This window comes from Mesoplodon bidens (genome assembly GCF_964165515.1).
Source record: "Mesoplodon bidens genome assembly, chromosome: 10".
Taxonomy (NCBI): domain Eukaryota; kingdom Metazoa; phylum Chordata; class Mammalia; order Artiodactyla; family Ziphiidae; genus Mesoplodon; species Mesoplodon bidens.
The window spans coordinates 31,440,030-31,460,235 of NC_138172.1; the positions used below are offsets into that span (position 1 = coordinate 31,440,030).

Here is a 20,206-nt window from a genome sequence, read left to right on the forward strand (position 1 = left end):
CCGCTGTCAACACGCGCCGCCCCACGCGCCGCCGCCGCCCGCCGGGCCCTCGGGGTCCTAGCGCCGATCTTCCCCCTCCGCCGCTGCTGTCAACACTGGCAGCCCTTTGCGCCGCCGCCTCCCGCGGGTTCCTAGCGCCAAACTGTCGCAGTCACCGCTGCCCTGGACCCGCGCCTCCACGTGGCCGCACCGCAGACCCGGTACCCTTAGCACCGGGCCTCAGATCTCGGGGCAATTCACCCTAAGCCATCACCTCCAGAGGTCCTCAGAGCCGGAAACACCGCGACTGGGGCCCTGCGGTCAGGAACCCTCAGGCGCAAAGATCCCAAGCCTCTCGCTGATGGGCTTTTCGCATTAGGCCCTCAGAAGCTGGACTCTCAGTCTCGAGACCTTTACAACTGGACCTTTCCCACTCAGGCCTCCCAGGTCCAAGGACCCTAAGACCCAGAAAAAAGGGGGCTTCAGGATGTGACCCTCAGTCTGTGCCCTACAGACCCAGAAACTTTCTAAAACAAACCCCTCAGATTCAGGTTTTTTGGGGAACGCGTGAACCTGGCTCTTCAGACCCAAGAACCTAACAGCTGAGCCCTCAGGATTGGACCCCCGAGTTGGAGCCCTAAGACTCCAGCACCCTCAGACCCAGAGCTCTTTGAACTGGGGACCCTAAAAATTGGGTATTGGTCCACAAACTCCCAACCTCTACCCTTTGCCCCAGCTCTTAGCTCAGCCCACAAGGCCTTCAAAATTGAGAACTCTCAGCCTCAGGCTTGCGGTGGTCAGTCCCACTGTACTGGCTCCAAGAACTTCAAACCCAGAGCCAGAGAACTCTGCCACCAACTTCTCAGCCCCAAACTTACCCCATCTGCCTGAACCCAAGGCCGTAATCCTGGCCCACCCACAGTGCTGTCTCCCAGGGCAGTGTCCCAGGACAGTGGAGAGAGTTAGACTTGGAATTAGATGACCAGGATCTTCAGGGCTCCAGGACTTACCAGCTGTGTGACCTTGAATTCATTACCCAACCTCTCTGAGCCCCAGTTCCCATCTGCAAAATGGAGATAATACTTTTTGGAAGGGTTGATATGAGGAATGCAATAGGATGGGAAGGGGCTCAGCACATAATAAAACCTCAGACAATATTAGTTTCTTCCTTCCCCTACAGTTCAGAATGGAAGTTTCTAACTCTTAAATTTATCTTCCCTAACTTTCTACATTTCAGACAAGAGAACAAAATTTCTTGGAAACACCACCACCACAATGTGACATCACAGCACAAGCCCAGACAGTATCTAAAGGGTACCCTCCCCAGATCTCAAGCTTAAGGGGATTGTTGGGCAACTCCAAGTGGCCAAGTAGCCATGACACACTGACTTAGAGGCCAAGACTCAGTGGAGAGAGAGATATGAAGAGGGAAACATGGAACTTCATGATTACATCCTAAAATAATCAAAATTCTTCTGCATTCCATGTTTGTCCCAGTGTGTTTAAAAGCAGCAGTCTATTAAAACAAAACTATATATCACTTAGGGAGGGTTCAACTTTTTACTTCCATTTCTTTAAGGCAAATGGGTTATTTCATCACCAGAATCACAGAAACCAAAATTCTGCTTTAATCATTATTCCTATCACGTGGGCTGATCAAGACAAGGCTCTTCTCGCATACCGCTGGTGGGAGTATAAACTGGTCCAACCTTTCCAAAAGGCATTTATGCATTCAACAATTATTTACTGAGTACTTAAGCATGTAACAGGCCTGGCACTAGGACTGGGATTTGACAACACATATCAAGGGCTTTGAAAATGTTCTCACACAGTAATCCCACCTCCAGGAGAGTATCCTAAGGAAATAATCAAGACAAGTGCAAATATATAGCACTCACGGATAAATATCTAACAATAGGAGATTGGACAAATCATGGTACAATCATAAACAGAATATTTTGCGATGATTAAAAATGAGATTATCAAAGGATGTTGAATGATGTTGGGAAATGCTCTAGATATAACAGTAAGTAGAAAAAAGCAATATATACATTTTATGATCCCAAGATTTAAAAATATATTTTAGGAAAAACACCAGAAGGAAGCCCACCAAAGTATTAACTGAGGGTCTCTAGCAAGTGGAATCATGATGCTATTTTTTTGTTTTCTTGCACTTTTCAAAATGTCTCCAGTGAAGATATTTGTATGATTAGGAGAAAAATAATGGTATTATATAACTGAGTTGCAAAGGTCATCAAGTGACAGCCTGTTGTCTTCCTTACTATGAAAACGAAACTGAGAAACCAGATATTTGATGAAATGAAGCCACAGACTCTCAATCTAGCCTTTCTCATTCTCTAGAAATTCTTGAATAAAGTAAGCCTCTCAGAATAAATACTAAATAGATCCTCTGGAGACCTGTCCCCAATCCTATGACAGTCTCGCTATCCATTTGGCTTTTGAAGTGGTTCATACTGAAGGTGGGGCAACTCCCCAGTCCAGAGCTGATCGGAATCAAATCAACTTTGCTTCCAGTCTCATGCTGGGTAAAGCAAATGAGGTATGCAGTACCTTAGTTATCGCCACATACACTACTCAGGGCTGGCAGGGGGAAAAAAAATTTACATTCTTGTATGTTGCCAAATGTTTAGATGGCCCACAGGTTGTTTATCTAACAGCTTGACATTTGGCCAGACTGACTGAAGATAATGAGTTTTAGTGAGGTTGCTTCTAGACCTGGAAACTGCTCTACAAATCAAGACATAGAAGCTTGTGAAAAACTCAGTGCTTCCTTAGCAGCATCCCCTCCCAACTCAGAATGACTTTAAATATTCATCAACTGGATAAATCAAACAACGCACATTTGATCTTTCTTACTTCCCTTACATGTTATTTTCCATCACATCGCAGAGGAATTTTGATCAGGGTTTATAAGGTCATATGAACTGTGGCCTACCTAAGAGCCACCCTAAAAATTAATTATAGCCTAGAAATCGACTGCTTGTGGAGCCTTCTATTAATCCTGTTCTATTTATGTAGTGTCCACACTTGTCTTGGGTTTTCTTACGATTTTGCTCCAACTCAAAATTTCTCTGAAGATGTCGAGAATTCTAGTCTCTGCTGTGTTTGTAATCCATATGAAGAAAAGCCAAGAACAAAGGAAGTGAAACATCTGGGACACTGGAGATGCTCAACTGCAGCCCAAGAGTAATTCCACAGCACTTGCATTCTGTTCAAATAGAACCAGTTAATAAATTATGCCAGTACATGAGGCATTCAGAGTGGCACAACTGCTCAGAGTGACTGTCAACCTTTGGTGGAGTATGTTTTAATATGAAAACTTAATAGATGTAATTTAGTAGCAATTTTCTTTGGGAGTAAATGGGTCTCTTCATCATACTCTGAGAACACAGAAGAAAAATGACTAATAATTCAGCACAAAATGAAAACCTGTGGTTACCTAAGAGGTACGAATGTGCATTTAGCAGTTTCTTCTTTTTCTAGCTGAATACACAAGATGAATGGTGGCTGTGGTGAGGCTTTCTCCCTGCTGCTACTTAAGATTTGCTGCTCAGAAAAAGAAATGAGTGGCACTTCACCAATATGGAAATGTTTCTAATAGAATATAAAAATCTGTTAAGCAATTTTCCAGTACATTAGACTGAAATTGCTTAAGATGGGTATATATTTGTGGCAATCAAACATTACATAAATTGCAGTCTTATAATGCCCCTATGTGGAAAGTGCTAGTACAATTTGGCCTCATATTTTAGTCAGTACTTTTGTACCCACTTCCACTTGTGACCAAAGCCACTTCGCAATTACCTGGGAGAGGACTTCCCGACTTGAGGGTCACCCATGCTTTCATTATGAAGAGTCATTCTTTCTGGCAACTTGTACAGAGCTCAAAATGAAAAAGCCAACCAGCTAGTTTTTGTTAGTCAGCTTTAACAGAGCACGAGAGGTCTGAGAAGCTTGGCTCTGAGTAAAAATAACAAGTCATTGTGTACAGAGAAGTATCCCTAACTTCTTGCCTGCTTCTCTATTCCAACTTTTTATTGGTTTACAAAGATCATTGGTTTACAAAGAAGACCATGACATCTACTGAGGACAAAAAAAAAAAAGGAAATGCTCATATTGAGAAGCTACTTTAAGTTACAGAGTACTAATCAGCTATCCGCCAGACCTGACATACATCCCTCCCCACCATACTTGACTTGCACATGATTTTTCATTTTTAGAATAACTCTTTCAGTAATTCTGCTCTGAAGACAAATAATCACTGAATGTCAGCTAGTGTAGGCAATAGGTATGGGTAGAAGCCATCAAGTAACAGCAAAGAGGAAAACACTACAACTGTAGCAAGGGAATAAGATCTAGAACATTCTGAATATAAACAGAATTATATAGAATGGTGGTTCCAAATACTTTACTGCCACATAACAAGATATAATTATAGAAACTGAAAGTGTTCTAGTATGGGAACATTTTAAGACCCACAGTGTGATGGAAAAAATGCCCTGGAGCCAGGCAGGGCTGTTTGAATCCCAGCTCTACTGCATACTACCTGTACAACCTTGGGCAAGTCACACCACATCAGTCTGTTTCCTTGCCTATAAAATGGAACATTAACTTCATACAACTGTTTAAAGGACTAGAATTAATGTAGAAAATTGGCTTATCATTGAAAGAATGGTAGCTTATAGTATTAATGATTACATCACACTCTACTTATGAACCCATGCTTCAGGACTGCTACTAAGTCCCAGAGAATGAGTTCTGCAGGAGTATACAGTCTTAGCTTCAAGTCTCTATTTTGTGACTCAAGTTCCCCATTTTGTTTTTCAAAGTCACATCAAATTTTAGGCATGTATACTGTTTCACCTATAAATACACCTCCTTCAGGTGTATCTAAACCTACACATGCTGCCCATTTTGAAACTCATGATAATGGCATCCTTGCTTCTCACTGATTTTGGTATTTTCATCTCACCAACAAACTAGAGTATGGTACAGTATTAAAGTTTAAAATACTCACTTTATTTATACACATCACTGCCCTCTAGTGACTAGAATAATTCCTTCTAGTAATCTAACTGATCCCCTTGATGTAAAAAAAATAAATAAATAATCTAGTTACTCATCCACCAGCAGGAAGAAAAAATCTTTTTCCGGTAAATGTTGGTTGATGCAACCAATTAAACCTGATCTTACCTTCCTGATCAAAGCATCTAGCTGTGGTCTGAGCCACCATCTAAAGCTACAGAGCACAGGTGGACCACCTGTATGTTCTACTATAGATTCTTGTCTTAATAGTGTTGGCTATGTAGGGCATGACGTTAGTAATAACACATTAGGCACATTTCCTCTCTAATACCCCTCAACTCTTAAGAACTTGGCCTCCACAGTGTTCCTTAAATTTTTTACCTTATAATTTTTTAAATAAAAGCATATATTATTTATATAAGGGGGCACCCCACAGTATTTTCAAGGGAGAGAGAAAAAAATCTGGATTATTAAAATAGGAGCTTTGCATTCAAGATCTACTCCAAGTTTAGAATACCAAGAGATTGGCTGACATCCTGAAAGACTGGTCTGTTCTCTAACTTTTGACCAGTTAGCACCAAACTCAGGAAAACCTCTAACCTTATTCACAGAATGGGCAATAGTAGTAGCTACTGTTTATAAGCTAGACCTTGTGCTTAACTATTTGTATGTCACCTCCAAGAATCCCACGTGGTACGTGTTTTTATCCCGTTTTTTTTTTTTTTTTTTTTGCTATACGCGGGCCTCTCACTGCTGTGGCCTCTCCCGCTGCGGAGCACAGGCCCCGGACCACAGGCTCAGCGGCCATGGCTCACGGGCCCAGCCGCTCCGCGGCATGTGGGACCCTCCCAGACCGGGGCACGAACCCGCGTCCCCTGCATCGGCAGGCAGACCCTCAACCACTGCGCCACCAGGGAAGCCCCTTTATCCGTTTTATACGTGAGACCAAGAGAACTTATATAACTGAGTCCAAATCTGCACATAAGCCCTCCTCCGATAACAGGAAAACCATCTGAAGGGCAAGTGACACTGAACAAATTACCATCTTGGTGTAAACAGTAACAAATTACAATAAACTCTGACCCAGAAACTGCTGAAGAACAGAATCTAAGAATATTTACTAGTAAAAGATAGGTGTTCAACTCTTGCACTGCTGGTGGGAATGTGAATTGGTACAGCCACTATGGAGAACAGTATGGAGGTTCCTTAAAAAACTACAAATGGAACTACCATATGACCCAGCAATCCCACTACTGGGCATATACCCTGAGAAAACCATAATTCAAAAAGAGACATGTACCAAAATGTTCATAGCAGCCCTATTTACAATAGCCCAGAGATGGAAACAACCTAAGTGTCCATCATCGGATGAATGGGTAAAGAAGATGTGGCACATATATACAATGGAATATTACTCAGCCATAAAAAGAAATGAAATTGAGCTATTTGTAATGAGGTGGATGGACCTAGAGTCTGTCATACAGAGTGAAGTAAGTCAGAAAGAGAAAGACAAATACTGTATGCTGACACATATATATGGTATTTAAGAAAAAAAATGTCATGAAGAACATAGGGGTAAGACAGGAATAAAGACACAGACCTACTAGAGAATGGAGTTGAGGATATAGGGAGGGGGAAGGGTAAGCTGTGACAAAGTGAAAGAGCGGCATGGACATATATACACTACCAAACGTAAGGTAGATAGCTAGTGGGAAGCAGCCGCATAGCACAGGGAGATCAGCTCGGTGCTTTGTGACCGCCTGGAGGGGTGGGATAGGGAGGGTGGGAGGGAGACGCAAAAGGGAGGGGAAATGGGAACATATGTATATGTATAACTGATTTAATTTGTTATAAAGCAAAAAAAAAAAAAAAAAAAAAAAAGATAGGTGTTCAAAGATGACCTATCTTCTATAGTTGCCTTCAATTATTAAATGCTAGCTAGTTATAAATTCAGTGAGAAACTTATTCTACACAGATATAGGTAGGTTTCTCTTATCCAAACGCAAATCTTCTCAGGTTTGAAATCCTAAAAGTAGAACATTAAGCTAAATGATAACTCTCCCAATATATATATATTTTTTAATGGCACCTCATGGGAGCCTGGACACAATGTCCGACCTTAGAATCACCTATGATTTTCTTTTTTTTAAATTAATTTATTTATTTATGGCTGCATTGGGTCTTCGTTGCTGCGCGCAGGCTTTCTCTAGTTGCGGAGAGCGGGGGCTACTCTTCGTGGTGGTGCTTGGGCTTCTCACTGCGGTGGCATTCCTTGTTGCGGAGCACGGGCTCTAGGTGTGGGCTTCAGTAGTTGTGGCATGTGGGCTCAGTAGTTGTGGCTCACAGGCTCTATAGCGCAGGCTCAGTTGTGGCGCACAGACTTACTTGCTCCATGGCATGTGGGATCTTCCTGAACCAGGGCTCGAACCCGTGAACCCTGCACTGGCAGGTGGATTCTTAACCACTGTGCCACCAAGGAAGCCCACCTCTGATTTCCTCTAGTCACTTTTTCTTTGGTTTTTTTTTTTTTTTTTTTTTGGTAGTACCCGGGCTCGGGAGTTGTGTCTCGTGGGCTCCGGAGCACAAGCTCAGCAGTTGTGGTGCACAGGCCCAGCCGCTCTGTGGCATGTGGAATCCTCCCGGACCAGGGCTCGAACACGTGTCCCCTGCACTGGCTGGCGGATTCTCAACAAGTAAGCCACCAGGGAAGTCCCTTCTTCGGTTTTTTTTTGGCTGTATCACACAGCTTGCGGGATCTTAGCTCCCCGACCAGGGACTGAACTCGCACCCATGGCAGTGAAAGCCCAGAGTCCTAACCACTGGACCATCAGGGAATTCCCTATTTTTTCAGTTTTAAAAGCCTAGACAGATGATAAATATACTTAAGCCTGTGTGATGCATAAGGCCAAAGCATAAGTGGACCACGGAACACTCCTCTACCAGCTCCCCTCCACCAATGTGGGTTTATGGGTCCATCAGCCCCTCCTTGGTGAAGAACGGCAATCCCTGTTTTCCTCAGAGGCTGTTCAATAATAGTAATACTGATGCCTGAACTTGCATCTTTAAAGACATATTTCAGGATGTGGGCGCTTCTGGGACCATAACTTTAACCCAGCCTTCCATAACAGTCTTTTTACTTTCTAGTACAAAACATGACACCGCAATAATAGCAAGGAACCGCTTCAGCTTTTTCACTTCTGCAGAAGCTGTAACAACTTCCCCAACATATAAAGGGGCTGGAAAGTTAATTTCCTGGGAAAGAAATACACAGCCTGGCCCTGGCATTTTAGTACCTAGGAGAGCTGAAATAAGTCCATTGATCAAAACTCCATGTACAATCGTCTTTCCAAATCTGGTGTGTTTTGCAAAATCTTCATCTAAATGCAAAGGATTGACATCCCCTGTTAATTCTGAGAAGATAGCCACATCCCTCTGTGTGAAGGCCCTACTGAGTTCAGCCCGGTCTCCAACTCTGATGTGCACATGCTGTAAGTGCTGCCTGTTTAGCACTGCTTGGTTCAGGCAGATACTCCTCTGAAGCCTACCCCACCAAAGGCGATGGCTAGAAATTACTGGGAGCATCTTCAGAGGTCTCAAATTCCATCAACAGGAGCTTTTAGGCTGCTTAAGTCTTCAAACATTATGCTGGTGCCAAAATGTACTTTGGAGAGCGAGGAATACTTCTGAAATTGAAGACTATTCAATTCAATACTAGTTCTCTACTGTTACCAGATAATGCCAGGAGAAATGGAGAAACCTATAAGAGAAAGAAGAAGTTTAAGGCAGTATCAGGAGAAAACTGCACTGCAACACAGGACAATGTAGAAACGTGCCCTATTCTACAGGATAAGCCAAACTGGTAGTAGCACTTTAAAGAGCATCCTGAGAGCTAGCCTTAGCGAAGTGAGTGGTCGTGATAAACTCAGAAAGGGCATTCCAATACATTAGGCGCTAGGCATTAAGCAACAGAAGTGAAGACTCCTCCACAGGTGTTCCAAGTTTTATCCCCAGTCCTCCCCCATACAATTTAAAACCTACGTGCTTTGTCTCACGGTTTTGTAATTAATGAAGCCCCGAATTTTCCCCTCCCAGCTGGATGATGTTAACCACACTAGATTTATGCAAGCGCAAAAATGAGACACATATTAGTAAGTAGTTTGGTCTACTACTCAGCCTCATTTGGAATATGTGAAGGAATGGTCTTTACCTGAATCACTCTGAAAGCACATTTCTTGCCTTTATAGGATCCTAACAGGGTCAAAGAGCTCCACAATTTGACAAGGCCACTACGGAAAGATCGAGAAAGCGTTAAGTAAAGATTTGTCCCTGCAACATCTCCCTAGTACTTTTGTTTGTTATGGTCCAGAAAGCAGTTTCTACCAGAAAACCTATTTAAAATAAGAAAACTTTAAAAATAAAAGCACAGTATGTCAAAGGCAAAGAAAAAAATGAACCTCAGTCAGGAATGTTTCTAAAATATACACTTCTGAGTTTGCAACCCTGACTATCAATTGGGAAACACTACAGTTGTAAGCAAATAACAAGTTTGGCTCTCTAGGGTGTAAGTTCCTGGTGGATGAATGTTCATATTCTCCCCAATTTAAACTTCCAAAAGCTCGTCGGAGTTCACAATGACAAAATGCTTCTCATTCTCAGAAGAGAGCACCTTTGCTCTTTTTTTCTTTGCTCTGTTAAACCAGAAGTGTTCCACTGTCTGTCGTACCTGCTGCATATTCTCAAGATGGCTGACAAGGTCTTCTCTTCGTAGGTTAGAATGTCCAAGGGTAAAGCAGCACCAACCTAAGTATGGAATAATGCTGTCAGCAGACTATTATCATCATTACTCTTGAACTCTAATAACTAATTCTGTCAACTGCTTTTCTTCTCCAAAAAATCAGTATGTTATTTAATGGACTGGAGTACTGGGCCTGCTTTTTTATAACTTCCCCCTGCCTGGAACATTCTTCCTGTACCTCTTCATATTACTAAGGCCTCTTTACCTTTCTCAAGTCTTTGTTTAAATTGCTCCTTCCTTGATTCCCAAGATTAAGCTCAACTGCTTGCTACGCTCTTCCACATACAGGACCCACAGACTTCCTGTTTCAAGATATTCATCATTCTTGCCATTAATTGTTCAAGATGGTTTCCTACTAAAATAACCAAGACCATGAGGCAGAAGCCATGTCTGTTTGTTTACGACTACATCCCCAGGAACCAGGTTTTATACTTGACATACAGAGGGTGCATGGATTTTTTTTCCCTCATACTTTTTATTTTGAAAAATTAGAGTCACATGAGATTGCAAAAAAAATGTGCAGGAAGATTCCATGCACCCTTCACTTAGCCTCCCCCAGTGTCAACAACTTGCATAACTACAGTACAATATCAAAACCAGAAAACCGAAATTAATAAATCAGACCTTATCCCAATTTTGCCAATTATACATGCACTCATATTTGTTTACACATATATATGTGTAGTTCTATGCAATATTACCATACAGGTAATTTAAGTATTACCATTATCAAGATAAAGAGCTACAACATCACAAGGCTCTCTCCTTCAACCCCCTTTACAGCCATACCCACCACTCCTCCTCATCCCTAAACCCAGGCAAACACTTATCTTTCTCTAGATTATATAATTATGATAATTATGTTATTTCAAGAGCATTATATACATGGAATCACCCAGTATATTACTTTTTGGGATTGGCTTTTTCACTCAGCATAATTCTCTAGAGATTCGGTCAATGTGTCAGGTGTATCTATGGTTTACTCCTTTTCATTACTGAGTATATTCCACGGTATGAATGTACAATAGTTTAACTATTCACCCACTGAAGGACATGTGGCTTATTTCTATCTTGGGGCTCTTACCAATAAAGCTGCTATGAACATTTGTGTACACATTTTTGTGTGGACATAAGTTTTCATTTCTCTGGGATAAACAGCCAGGTATGCAATTGCTGGGTTGTACAGTAGTTTAAAAAAAACTACCATAGTTTTTTAAAGGAAGTTGCCAAACTGTGTTCCAAAGTGGCTGTACCATTTTACATGCCCACCAGCAATGTCTGAGTGGTTTAGTTTCTCGGCATCCTCACCAGCATTTAGTGTTATCACCATTCTTCATTTCAGTCATTCTGCCAAGTGTGTAGTAATGTGTCATTGTGGTTTTAATGTGCATTTCCCTAATGGCTAATGATGCTGAACATCTTTCCATACATGTGCTTCTTTGCCAACTGTATACCATTTTTAGTGAAATGTCTGTTCATATCTTTTGCCCATTTTTAAGAATTTTTTTTTGTATTTTGGCTGCGCCGTGCCATGCCATGCGGCACGCGGGATGGTTCCCCAACCAGTGATAGGACCCGGGCCTCCGCAGTGAAAGCGCCAACTCCTAACCACTAGGCCACCAAGGAACTCCCACTTTTGCCCATTTTCTAACTGGCGTGTTTGGGTTTTTTTCTTTACTACTGAGTTTTAAGAGATCTTAATATATTCTAGATATTAGTCCTTTGTCAGATATGTGGTTTACAAATATCTTCCCCTCAGTCTGTAGTCTGTTTTTTAGCCTCTAAACCGAATCTTTTGCAGAGTAAAAGTTTTTAATTTTGATGAGTGCTTGACAGATTTTAATTTGATAGAATATATGTATCGGGAAATAATTTCCTGAGAATCATCTGTCTTTGTTCTCTCTTCAAAACTCTACTTGTTTTCAACTGAATGCAAAACAGACTATTCAAAGTGCTGGTCTGTGATAAGGAGCTGCACCAGAGTGGAAATCAACAATATCAGTGAGCACACTGCTTAGTTCAGCTCAGTTTTTTTTCATTGGAGACTGTCTCAGTAAAGGAAACAGTGTGCTCATTTACATTCTGGTACAAGCCACAACAGTCAAAAAAACCAAAAAAAACCCCCAGCAGTTTGCAGGTTGCCAGTCTACACCATACTCTGAGTTGCACTACACTAAACATTTGTCTAACAAGTTCTTGTCAACTAGAAGGCATATGAGAACAAACCTACACAAAACTCATCACTTCTGAAAGTCTGCTTCTGCAGTTTCAAATGTGGTTTTAAAGTTTTAAAATAATGTTGGGAAAAGTGTCCTTTCACTATGTCTTACAAAGACCTTAGGAGTGTTCAAACTACCAAGTGATTCCATACCTCTCCAAACAGGTCCTTCAGGGCTGAAATAAGCAGCTGTTTGAACTGTGCAGCATTCAGTCCAATGCCATGATCTTGAAATTCTCTGTAAAAAATATTTTTTAAAAAATGCATTGCATGAAATTTCATGCCATTCACATTCATAAAAAAGTAGTCGAAAATAAAACTCAGGAGACTGAACTTACAGGCAGACTTTCATGTAGTGGTGCTCAGAGGGATTTCTGTAAACTATTCTTTCATATGCGGCAGCTGGGGCTGGCATCTTTTCCAGTGCTGATCACACCTACACGAAGGGTCAAGGGGGCTAGAAATTACCAAGATACAAGCTATTTTTCACTTTTTTAATGAGAATTTGACCTATATGATTTTTTAAAAGAACTCTTAGTACAATAACATATCTAATTCTGGTCAAACTGATGTTACCCATACAGACACAACGGAAGTTTCTATATTTTATATACGCCAGACCACCGTACTCTTATTTAATCCCAACAAACATTTTCCCTTACTGAGTACCCAGCTCTGTGCTAAACACTTTACATGACTTAGGTCATGTCTTCAAAATGATCCCATGAGCTAAAAGCTATCAGTATTCCCATTTTTGAGAAGAGAACACTGAGGCTCAGCAAAGATAGCTAACACCTGCCCAGAGGCACACAGAGATTCCAACCACTCCTGAGCTGCCTCAAGACCACTCTGGCATGATGCCTATTCATACAAAAAAAAAAAAAAAAAAAAGTAAAAAGCATAAAGGAGTAAAATCTGGGACCGAAGACCCTCTTCTTATTTACTCTCAGTCAACATAGAACATTAACAGAAGAATGAGGGGTGGTAGTTCTTCTGGCCTCCCCCCACGTTGGATCTGCCTGTTCCCTGTCTAGAAGCCAGGCCTGTACAGGGCTATTTGGCAGGCTTGCAAAAGACTGAGCTTAAACAGCAAAGTTCTTAAGAGGAATTCTGGAATGGACACTCAAGCCATTTCTAACAGATCTGGAACCTTCAAGAACTCAGAACATGCTAGTCCCCCTGTAGAGAATCTCTGACCTTTGGCTCCACTCCTACCTCACTTTCACTCTGGATAGCTCCTACTCATCTTTCAAATTTTAGCTTGAAGTTCACCTCTTCCAGGAATACTGCCTCTTCAGGAAGGTCTTCTGTGACACCCTAAGTTAGGTTCTCTTGTTACACAATCTCTTAATATTGTCTATTTGTTTAATATCTGGTTCCCCCACTAAAGGGACCAGGAAACTGAGACCGAACCAAGGAAAGAGACTTTTCCAAGGTCACATAGCTATAGACCAGCATTTACAAAAACCTCTCTGGGCCCACTTCCAACTACTCCCAAATAATGACCTCAAGAAAAAATGAGAAGTCAGGGTCAAGAAGGTACATCCAACCATCCATTCAACAAACACGAGTATTTACTGAGTCTGGCACAGAGTATTCAACACTTTCTGAATACAGGATTGATCAAATGGTGGTAGTGTGAGGCCTGTATGTTCAAGAGTTATCTTTGGTTTCAGGACTGCAGCAATAGTTACCTGGTGCTTCTTTCCCCATCACCAGAGTCTCCCCGACTAAAGGGGCAAGGAGAACAGGACCCTCAATCATTCCATTCATTGTCCGGCACACGACAGGTGTTTTTTAAGTGTTACGGACTACCCTAGAGGAGTTGGCTGCTTGAGGTAGGGGAGTGAGACTGGACTGAGGCTTAGGATGCCAATAACAACAAAGACTTCAGGACTACTCTGGAAATGGATAATGGTGATAGCTGTACAACAACGTGAATGTACTTAATGCCAATGAACTGTACAGTTAAAAATGGTAAATTTTATGTTATGTTTATTTTACAAAAAAAAAAAAGACTGAAGGAGCAAGTGTTTATTGAGCAGTCACCTCTGACAGGGCTGAGCCTCAGGGTGAGGGATAGCTCCGCCCTCTTCATTACCTGATCTACTAGTAATAGGTGTCCCTGTTTCCCTCCCCAATCTAGTCTCTACAGCAGCCTGAGTGACCCTACTAAAAACCATCCAAACCACATCATTCCTCTGCTCAAAACCTTGCAAAGATTCCCGTTTCAGAGTAAAGCCAAAGTGTTTACAGCCGTGATCTGTACCGCTGGTTCCTCCCACCACCGTGACCTACCGCTCTCCCCTGCTCAGTCCCACCACACAGGCCTCCTAGCTCTTTCCCTCCCGCCTCTGGGCCTCCCTCCTACTTTTCCACATGCTGTAAATACTCTTCCTCCAGATAGCCACATGGCTCATTCCCTTACCTCCTTCATAGCTTTGCTTAATTTCATTCCTCCATTTATTCCAGTGGCATTTAGATCTAATGTCGTCCCCCCATGCCACTGCTCTACTTTTTCCTCATAGTATTCACCACCCTCTAACATAACTGTGAAATTCATTTATTCTTTATTCGTACTTCCCTCCCCCGCCCTATTAGAATATACATTCTAAAAGAAACAGGCATCTTTCTGTCTTGTTCTCTGATGTTTCCCGAAAACCTAAAACAATACATCGCATACAGCAAGCAGTCAATATATAACTTTGGGACGAAGTCAATGATTAAAAAAAAAAAAAAAACAGAATCCTCGATCCCGTACTGTTGGGCACTTAAGTCGTTTTCAACTTTTTTAGACTAACGTCCGCCATTAATTTAGCGCCCACCTGGGGGCTGGGCGCATGCGCTCTGCACACGTGACCCGTTCGGTCCTCTCGGCCACCCTCCGCGACTAAGACCGCGTTGTAGAGAGGCACGGGGAGGTTCGCGGCCCAGCCTCGCCTTCAGCCCTTGGCGTCCGCGACCGGAGCGGTAGGTACCTTTGCCCGAACCTCGCTGCCCGCCGTCCCTCCGCCTTGCGCATGCGCCCCTGGCGCGCGCGTCCATACGTCACCAGTGCGGCCAACTGAGCTCACTCCCGGAAAACAGCCGCCCTGCTATCCGCCTACCCGCTCTCCGTCGGACTGGTCTGACGCCTCCCGGACTCCTTTTCCCTGCAAGAATCCACCAAGGCTTGGAGCTCCCACGAAGCCTGCGGCCCGAACTCCGGGGTGTTTACGTTTGGCTCCTCTCTGTCCCGCCCCCGGATGCGTGACGTCTAGGGAGGATATGACGTCACCGCGCGAGGTTCTCCTAAGGACCCAGGCGTGACTGTGAAATCTGAGACTCGCCATGCTTAGTGCCCTCTAGTGCCCACGCTGCAGAAAGCCGAGTGCGCAAATGTCTGCATAGGGTAAGGGACTCAGGGCATGTTTATTGTGCCCGGGAGCGTGCTTCGTAATCATTCATCTATGCCTTCATTCGTTCAAAAAATTTATATCTAGCGTCTCTTCTGCTGAGCATCTCCTAAATAAAACAATCCCCAAGGGCAGAACCGGTTCTCAGTGTCTCTTGTGGCTCCCAGCGCATAGTAGGTGTTCTGTCTGGGTTGACATAAAAAAACCCAGATGGTCCTATTTCCGAATGTAAGCCAAGTTTCATCTATTCGTTTATTGAATAAGTACTTGCTGAGCCCCTATTATGTGCTAGGCACTGGGAACAAGACGATATGGCCCCTGCACTCGTGAAACATATCGTGTGTATTCAACAATCAAGTGCTTACTTTGTGCCAGGTACTATGCAAAAACCTTTATATATGTTATCTCATGGAACTCTCACACAGTCCTAAAGTGACTATTATTATGATCATCCCCATTTTACAGAGGTGGAAACTGAGGCACAAGAGGCTAAGTTACTTGCCCAAGATCACAGTTGTAAGTGGTGGATTGGGCCATCTGACTTTAGATGGTTCTCTCCACACTGCACCCTATTACCACCAATTGTGTGATATGAGTCAGGGGTATACATGGGAGAGGGCCTCGGGGCTGCCAAAACTTGAGTGTAAAGCCCATGAGGTTGGGGCCTTGTCTTTGTTGGCTCACCACTGCTATCCTGTGTCTGGCACTCAACTCCTACCGAGTCCCCCGAAAACTGAGTTCCCTTGACAAGTTTATGATTAGTCTCTCTATCCAAAACTTTATTCCCTTTATTGTCCCACCCCTGTTCCCCTGAGGATTGAAGGGTAGCAAAGAAAAGGGGGGATTGAAACCAAGCAGGACCCTGTGGAGCCTTCCCGGGTACAAAAGTCCTTCCATGTCTAACTACGAGAGAGAATTAATCTTGCTTGTTTGAGAATTCCAGGGGCTGACCTTAAGGAGGTGGAAGCGGACCAACCTTGGAGTAAATTACTGATTGAGTACATGTTACAAACACCAAGATGACGCTGACCAGACCACTGCACGACCCATCTCGAGATGATTATTGGAGCTGACCGTGCTGTTCTGCATGTAGCCCCCTGCTTGTGCACTCCTGAAACTCCCTTTTAAAACCTTTGTCCTCTAACCCACAACTAGGAGATGGTCTCGGACATTAGTCCACCATTTTCGCAGGTTGCTGGCCTCCTGAATAAAACAAGTTTTTTCACCAACACTTGTTTCTCGAGTACTGACCTTTCAAGCGGCAAGCAGTCAAACCTGGGTTCAGTACCGGCCTCGTCCAGTTACACATATGTCCGTGTCTATGTGTGCACATACATACATATATACATAAGTATAATGTCTAGAAGGGTTCCAAGTGGACTGATGGAAGACAGGTGGGGCTGTGTGGAGGGTATAGGAGATGCTCACAATGTTTTAGCATTCATTTTGTTTATTTTAAAGTGACAGGGCATCACTTTTATAATACTGATAATTGTTAGATAAAATTCAGGACTTGGGCTTCCCTGATGGCGCAGTGGTTGAGAGTCCGCCTGCCGATGCAGGGGACACGGGTTCGAGCCCTGGTCTGGGAGGATCCCACATGCCGCGGAGCAACTGGGCCGGTGAGCCACGGCTGCTGAGCCTGCGCGTCTGGAGGCTGTGCTCCGCAATGAGAGGCCGCGATGGTGAGAGGCCCGCGCACCGCGATGAAGAGTGGCCCCCACTCGCCGCAGCTGGAGAAAGCCCTTGCACAGAAACGGGGACCCAACACAGCCAAAAATAAATAAATAAATTTATAAAAAAAAAAATTCAGGACTTGCCCCTAATGGTCACAAGGCAGAGCCCTGGACTGCACCCATCTGCATGCCTCTCCTTCCAACTTGGAAGAACAGACTCTTCCTCAAGATGTCAGCTCCAACCCCCACCCACCAAGGTAAGAGAGAGGGGACAGGGAGTGCAGGTTCACTGTCCCTTATCTGCAATCCTGAAATCCAAGAAAAATCCAGAAACCAAATCTTTCTTCATCTGGCATAATGCTTAATCTAAACTGAGGTGAAGCTCTTTATAGCTTTTGTCCCATTTGCTGTGGATATGCATAGAGCATACAGCAGAAGTACGAATGCATGTGATCATGTAAAGCTGCCCCAGATCCCACTGGGGGTGTGCACAACGTATGGTATACATAAAATACCACCTCTGTAAAGTCTGAAAATTTCTGAATTTGGTATCACATCTGGCTCTGTGAGGTGTGGTAAGGGACTGCAGACCTACACTCACACTAACAGTTGCCCTTCAGTAACAGTTACCCAATCCCAGCCAGCTTTCACCTTGGGTCACTGGGATTGTCACCTTGGTGCCACTTTCTGCCCCCCAAGAATCCCTTCTTCTCCTCTCATCCCCTGCTGGAGCTTGGCAGCCTTCTACATGTGCCCTGAGGTTCCTAGTCATTGTCCTGAGGGTTTAGAGACCAAAGATCCAGAAACCATGGAAAGAAAGTTTCTTCTAGGAGCCAAGAGAGAGGGGCTGTCCTGTTGCTCAGAGGACATCCTCTCCCTCATCCTGACTAGACTTATGGTCCCACAAGACCCTCATCCCATCACAGGCACTGGCAACCCCAGGCCCATATCCTGATGATCTTCAGCCCAGAGAGCAACACTGGGCCGCAAGGGTAGCTGGGGATACCAGGACAGCAGCCCCAGCACCACTGCCCTCTGGCCCTGACTGTGGCAGGTAACTTGAGGACATTTCCACTGAGCCATCTGTGACCACTCGCACTGCTTTTTTGCCTCCTTTCCAGGAATGGAAGGGTTGTATGAACATCGTCCAGTGTGGGAGGGATGAAAGGGGGAGGGAGAAGTGGCTGATAGGAAAGCCCAGTCTGTATGGTTAAAGGAGTGACGCTGGAAGATTTGAAAGATTGAAGGATCAGAAGAGTCAGGTTTCCAACTGTTAAGAGTATCTGTGTGGGTGAAGGAGACAAACGGGTATGAGACAAAATGTTGAAACAGAGATGGGGCAAGGGGTGGGGGAGGAGAGACAGAGACAAAAAGACTTGGAAAGAGACAGAGACTATGAGAGTTTTTTAAAAAAATGCTCTCAAACCCGGCCTAAGAGTTTTTCAGCAAACATTTCTGAAATAGACCCAATATATCACTACTTTTTGAAAATTAATTAATTTATTAATTTATTTATTTTGGCTGTGTTGGGTCTTCGTTGCTGCGCACAGGCTTTCTCTAGTTGCAGTGAGCAGGGGCTACTCTCTGTTGTGGTGCGCGGGCTTCTCATTGTGGTGGCTTCTCTTGTTGTGGAGCACAGGTTCTAGGCACAAGGGCTTCAGAAGTTGTGGCACGTGGGCTCAGTAGTTGTGGCTTGTGGGCTCTAGAGCACAGGTTCAGTAGTTGTGGCGCAAAGGCTTAGTTGCTCCACAGCTAGTGGGATCTTCCCGGACCAGAGCTGGAACCCATGTCCCCTGCATTGGCAGGGAGATTCTTAACCACTGCGCCCCCAGGGAAGTCCTAAATTGCTACTTTTTTTTTTTTTTTTTTTTTTTTTAATGTTACGCGGGCCTCTCACTGTTGTGGCCTCTCCCGTTGCAGAGCACAGGCTCCGGACGCGCAGGCTCAGCGGCCATGGCTCACGGGCCCAGCCGCTCCGCGGCATGCGGGATCTTCCCAGACCGGGGCACGAACCCGTGTCCCCTGCATCGGCAGGCAGACTCTCAACCACTGCGCCACCAGGGAAGCCCCTAAATTGCTACTTTTAATAAAAGACTTGGTCAACCCAAGTTCATGTGCCTGAGGCACAGTGAGGCCAAACAAACTGAAAGGTCGGAGTCTGGAGCAGAGAAAGGTTTATGGCAAGGCCCAGCAGGGAGCAGGGGCAGCTCATGCTCAAAAGACCCAAACTCTCCAACAGCTTTGAGGGAAGAGCTTTTAAAGGCAACATTTGGGGTGAGAGCTGCAGGGTGGACGACTTTCTTCCAATTGTTTGGTGGTGAGGTAACAGGTGATGTTTCAGGAATCCTAATCATTAACCTTCTGGTTCCAAACTGTCTGGGGTCTAGTGCTTGTGCTTGGCATGTAGTCACCATCCTCCACCTGCAGGGGGGGTAGGGTGGGGTCTTAGTTCCAGCAGAGCAACTCAAAGATATGTGTCGGATTGTTAGGTATATCCCTCCAGGAGGAACTAGGACTGTGTTTTATTACTGAACTATTGTTTCTTGACTGCTTTTACTTTGTTTCTGCATTCCCTCACTTTCCTAATTAGTAACTTCTTGAATCTGCTCTTCAGGAACTCAGGGAGGGCCTAGGAGACTAAAGCCTTTTTCTACAAACAGGAAACAGGGAACACAGAAAGGCTTTTGTACCCCAAGGACTTCCATGGTGGACCAGTGGTAAAGAATCCGTCCTGCAATGCAGGGAGCCCGGGTTCGATCCCTGGTCAGGGAACTAGATCCCACATGCAGGGGCCCAAGGTGTGACCTCAGTGATCTGTGGTTGAAGCTGCCACACACTGGCCTGGTCTAGGTGAGCCAACAGGGCCCCAGGCTCTGCTGGAAATTGAGCAAGAGAGCTCCTGCCTGAACCGGTGAAAGCACTGTTTTTGCAAGACACCTTCAATCATAAACCAAGAGGCTTCTGTTTGTTACCTGTGTGAGCTTGGGCGAGACACTTTACCTCTCCATGCCTTGGTCTCCTTGGCTGTAAAATGGGCACAGTGTCCTATGTCCCTTTTAGGGCTGTGTGAGAGCTTGATAAGGTGATGCATGGAAAA

General features: G+C 44.2%; 2 protein-coding genes across 3 annotated transcripts; both read right to left on the reverse strand.

Annotated features, from left to right (window-relative positions):
• Window positions 1-6,923: 6,923 nt before the first annotated feature.
• HTD2 (hydroxyacyl-thioester dehydratase type 2) lies at window positions 6,924-8,622 on the reverse strand. Its single transcript, XM_081247242.1, has one exon. The coding sequence runs from the start codon at window positions 8,605-8,607 to the stop codon at window positions 8,101-8,103; it is 507 nt and encodes a 168-aa protein (XP_081103368.1). The 5' UTR covers window positions 8,608-8,622; the 3' UTR covers window positions 6,924-8,100.
• On the reverse strand, window positions 8,610-15,371 carry RPP14 (ribonuclease P/MRP subunit p14). 2 transcript variants are annotated; one of them, XM_081247241.1, is made up of 6 exons: window positions 15,146-15,371; window positions 12,377-12,474; window positions 12,192-12,276; window positions 9,749-9,825; window positions 9,233-9,311; window positions 8,610-8,782 (listed from the first exon to the last, which is right to left on the reverse strand). In XM_081247241.1, the coding sequence occupies exons 2-6, from the start codon at window positions 12,451-12,453 to the stop codon at window positions 8,726-8,728; spliced, it is 375 nt and encodes a 124-aa protein (XP_081103367.1). In that variant the 5' UTR covers window positions 12,454-12,474; window positions 15,146-15,371; the 3' UTR covers window positions 8,610-8,725. The 2 variants fall into 2 exon arrangements, with proteins under 2 accessions (XP_081103367.1, XP_081103366.1); XM_081247240.1 differs by lacking the exon at window positions 15,146-15,371 and adding an exon at window positions 14,864-15,094.
• Between the last annotated feature and the right edge of the window lie 4,835 nt (window positions 15,372-20,206).

Coding starts and splice junctions, on each gene's coding strand:
- HTD2 (XM_081247242.1), bottom strand. CDS start 8,607: ATGCTCCCAGTAATTTCTAGCCATCGCCTTTGGTGGGGTAGGCTTCAG.
- RPP14 (XM_081247241.1), bottom strand. CDS start 12,453: ATGCCAGCCCCAGCTGCCGCATATGAAAGAATAGTTTACAGAAATCCC. Junction 12,277..12,376: donor CACTACATGAAAGTCTGCCT/GTAAGTTCAGTC, acceptor TATTTTTTACAG/AGAATTTCAAGATCATGGCA. Junction 9,312..9,748: donor ATCTTGAGAATATGCAGCAG/GTACGACAGACA, acceptor ATCTTTCCGTAG/TGGCCTTGTCAAATTGTGGA.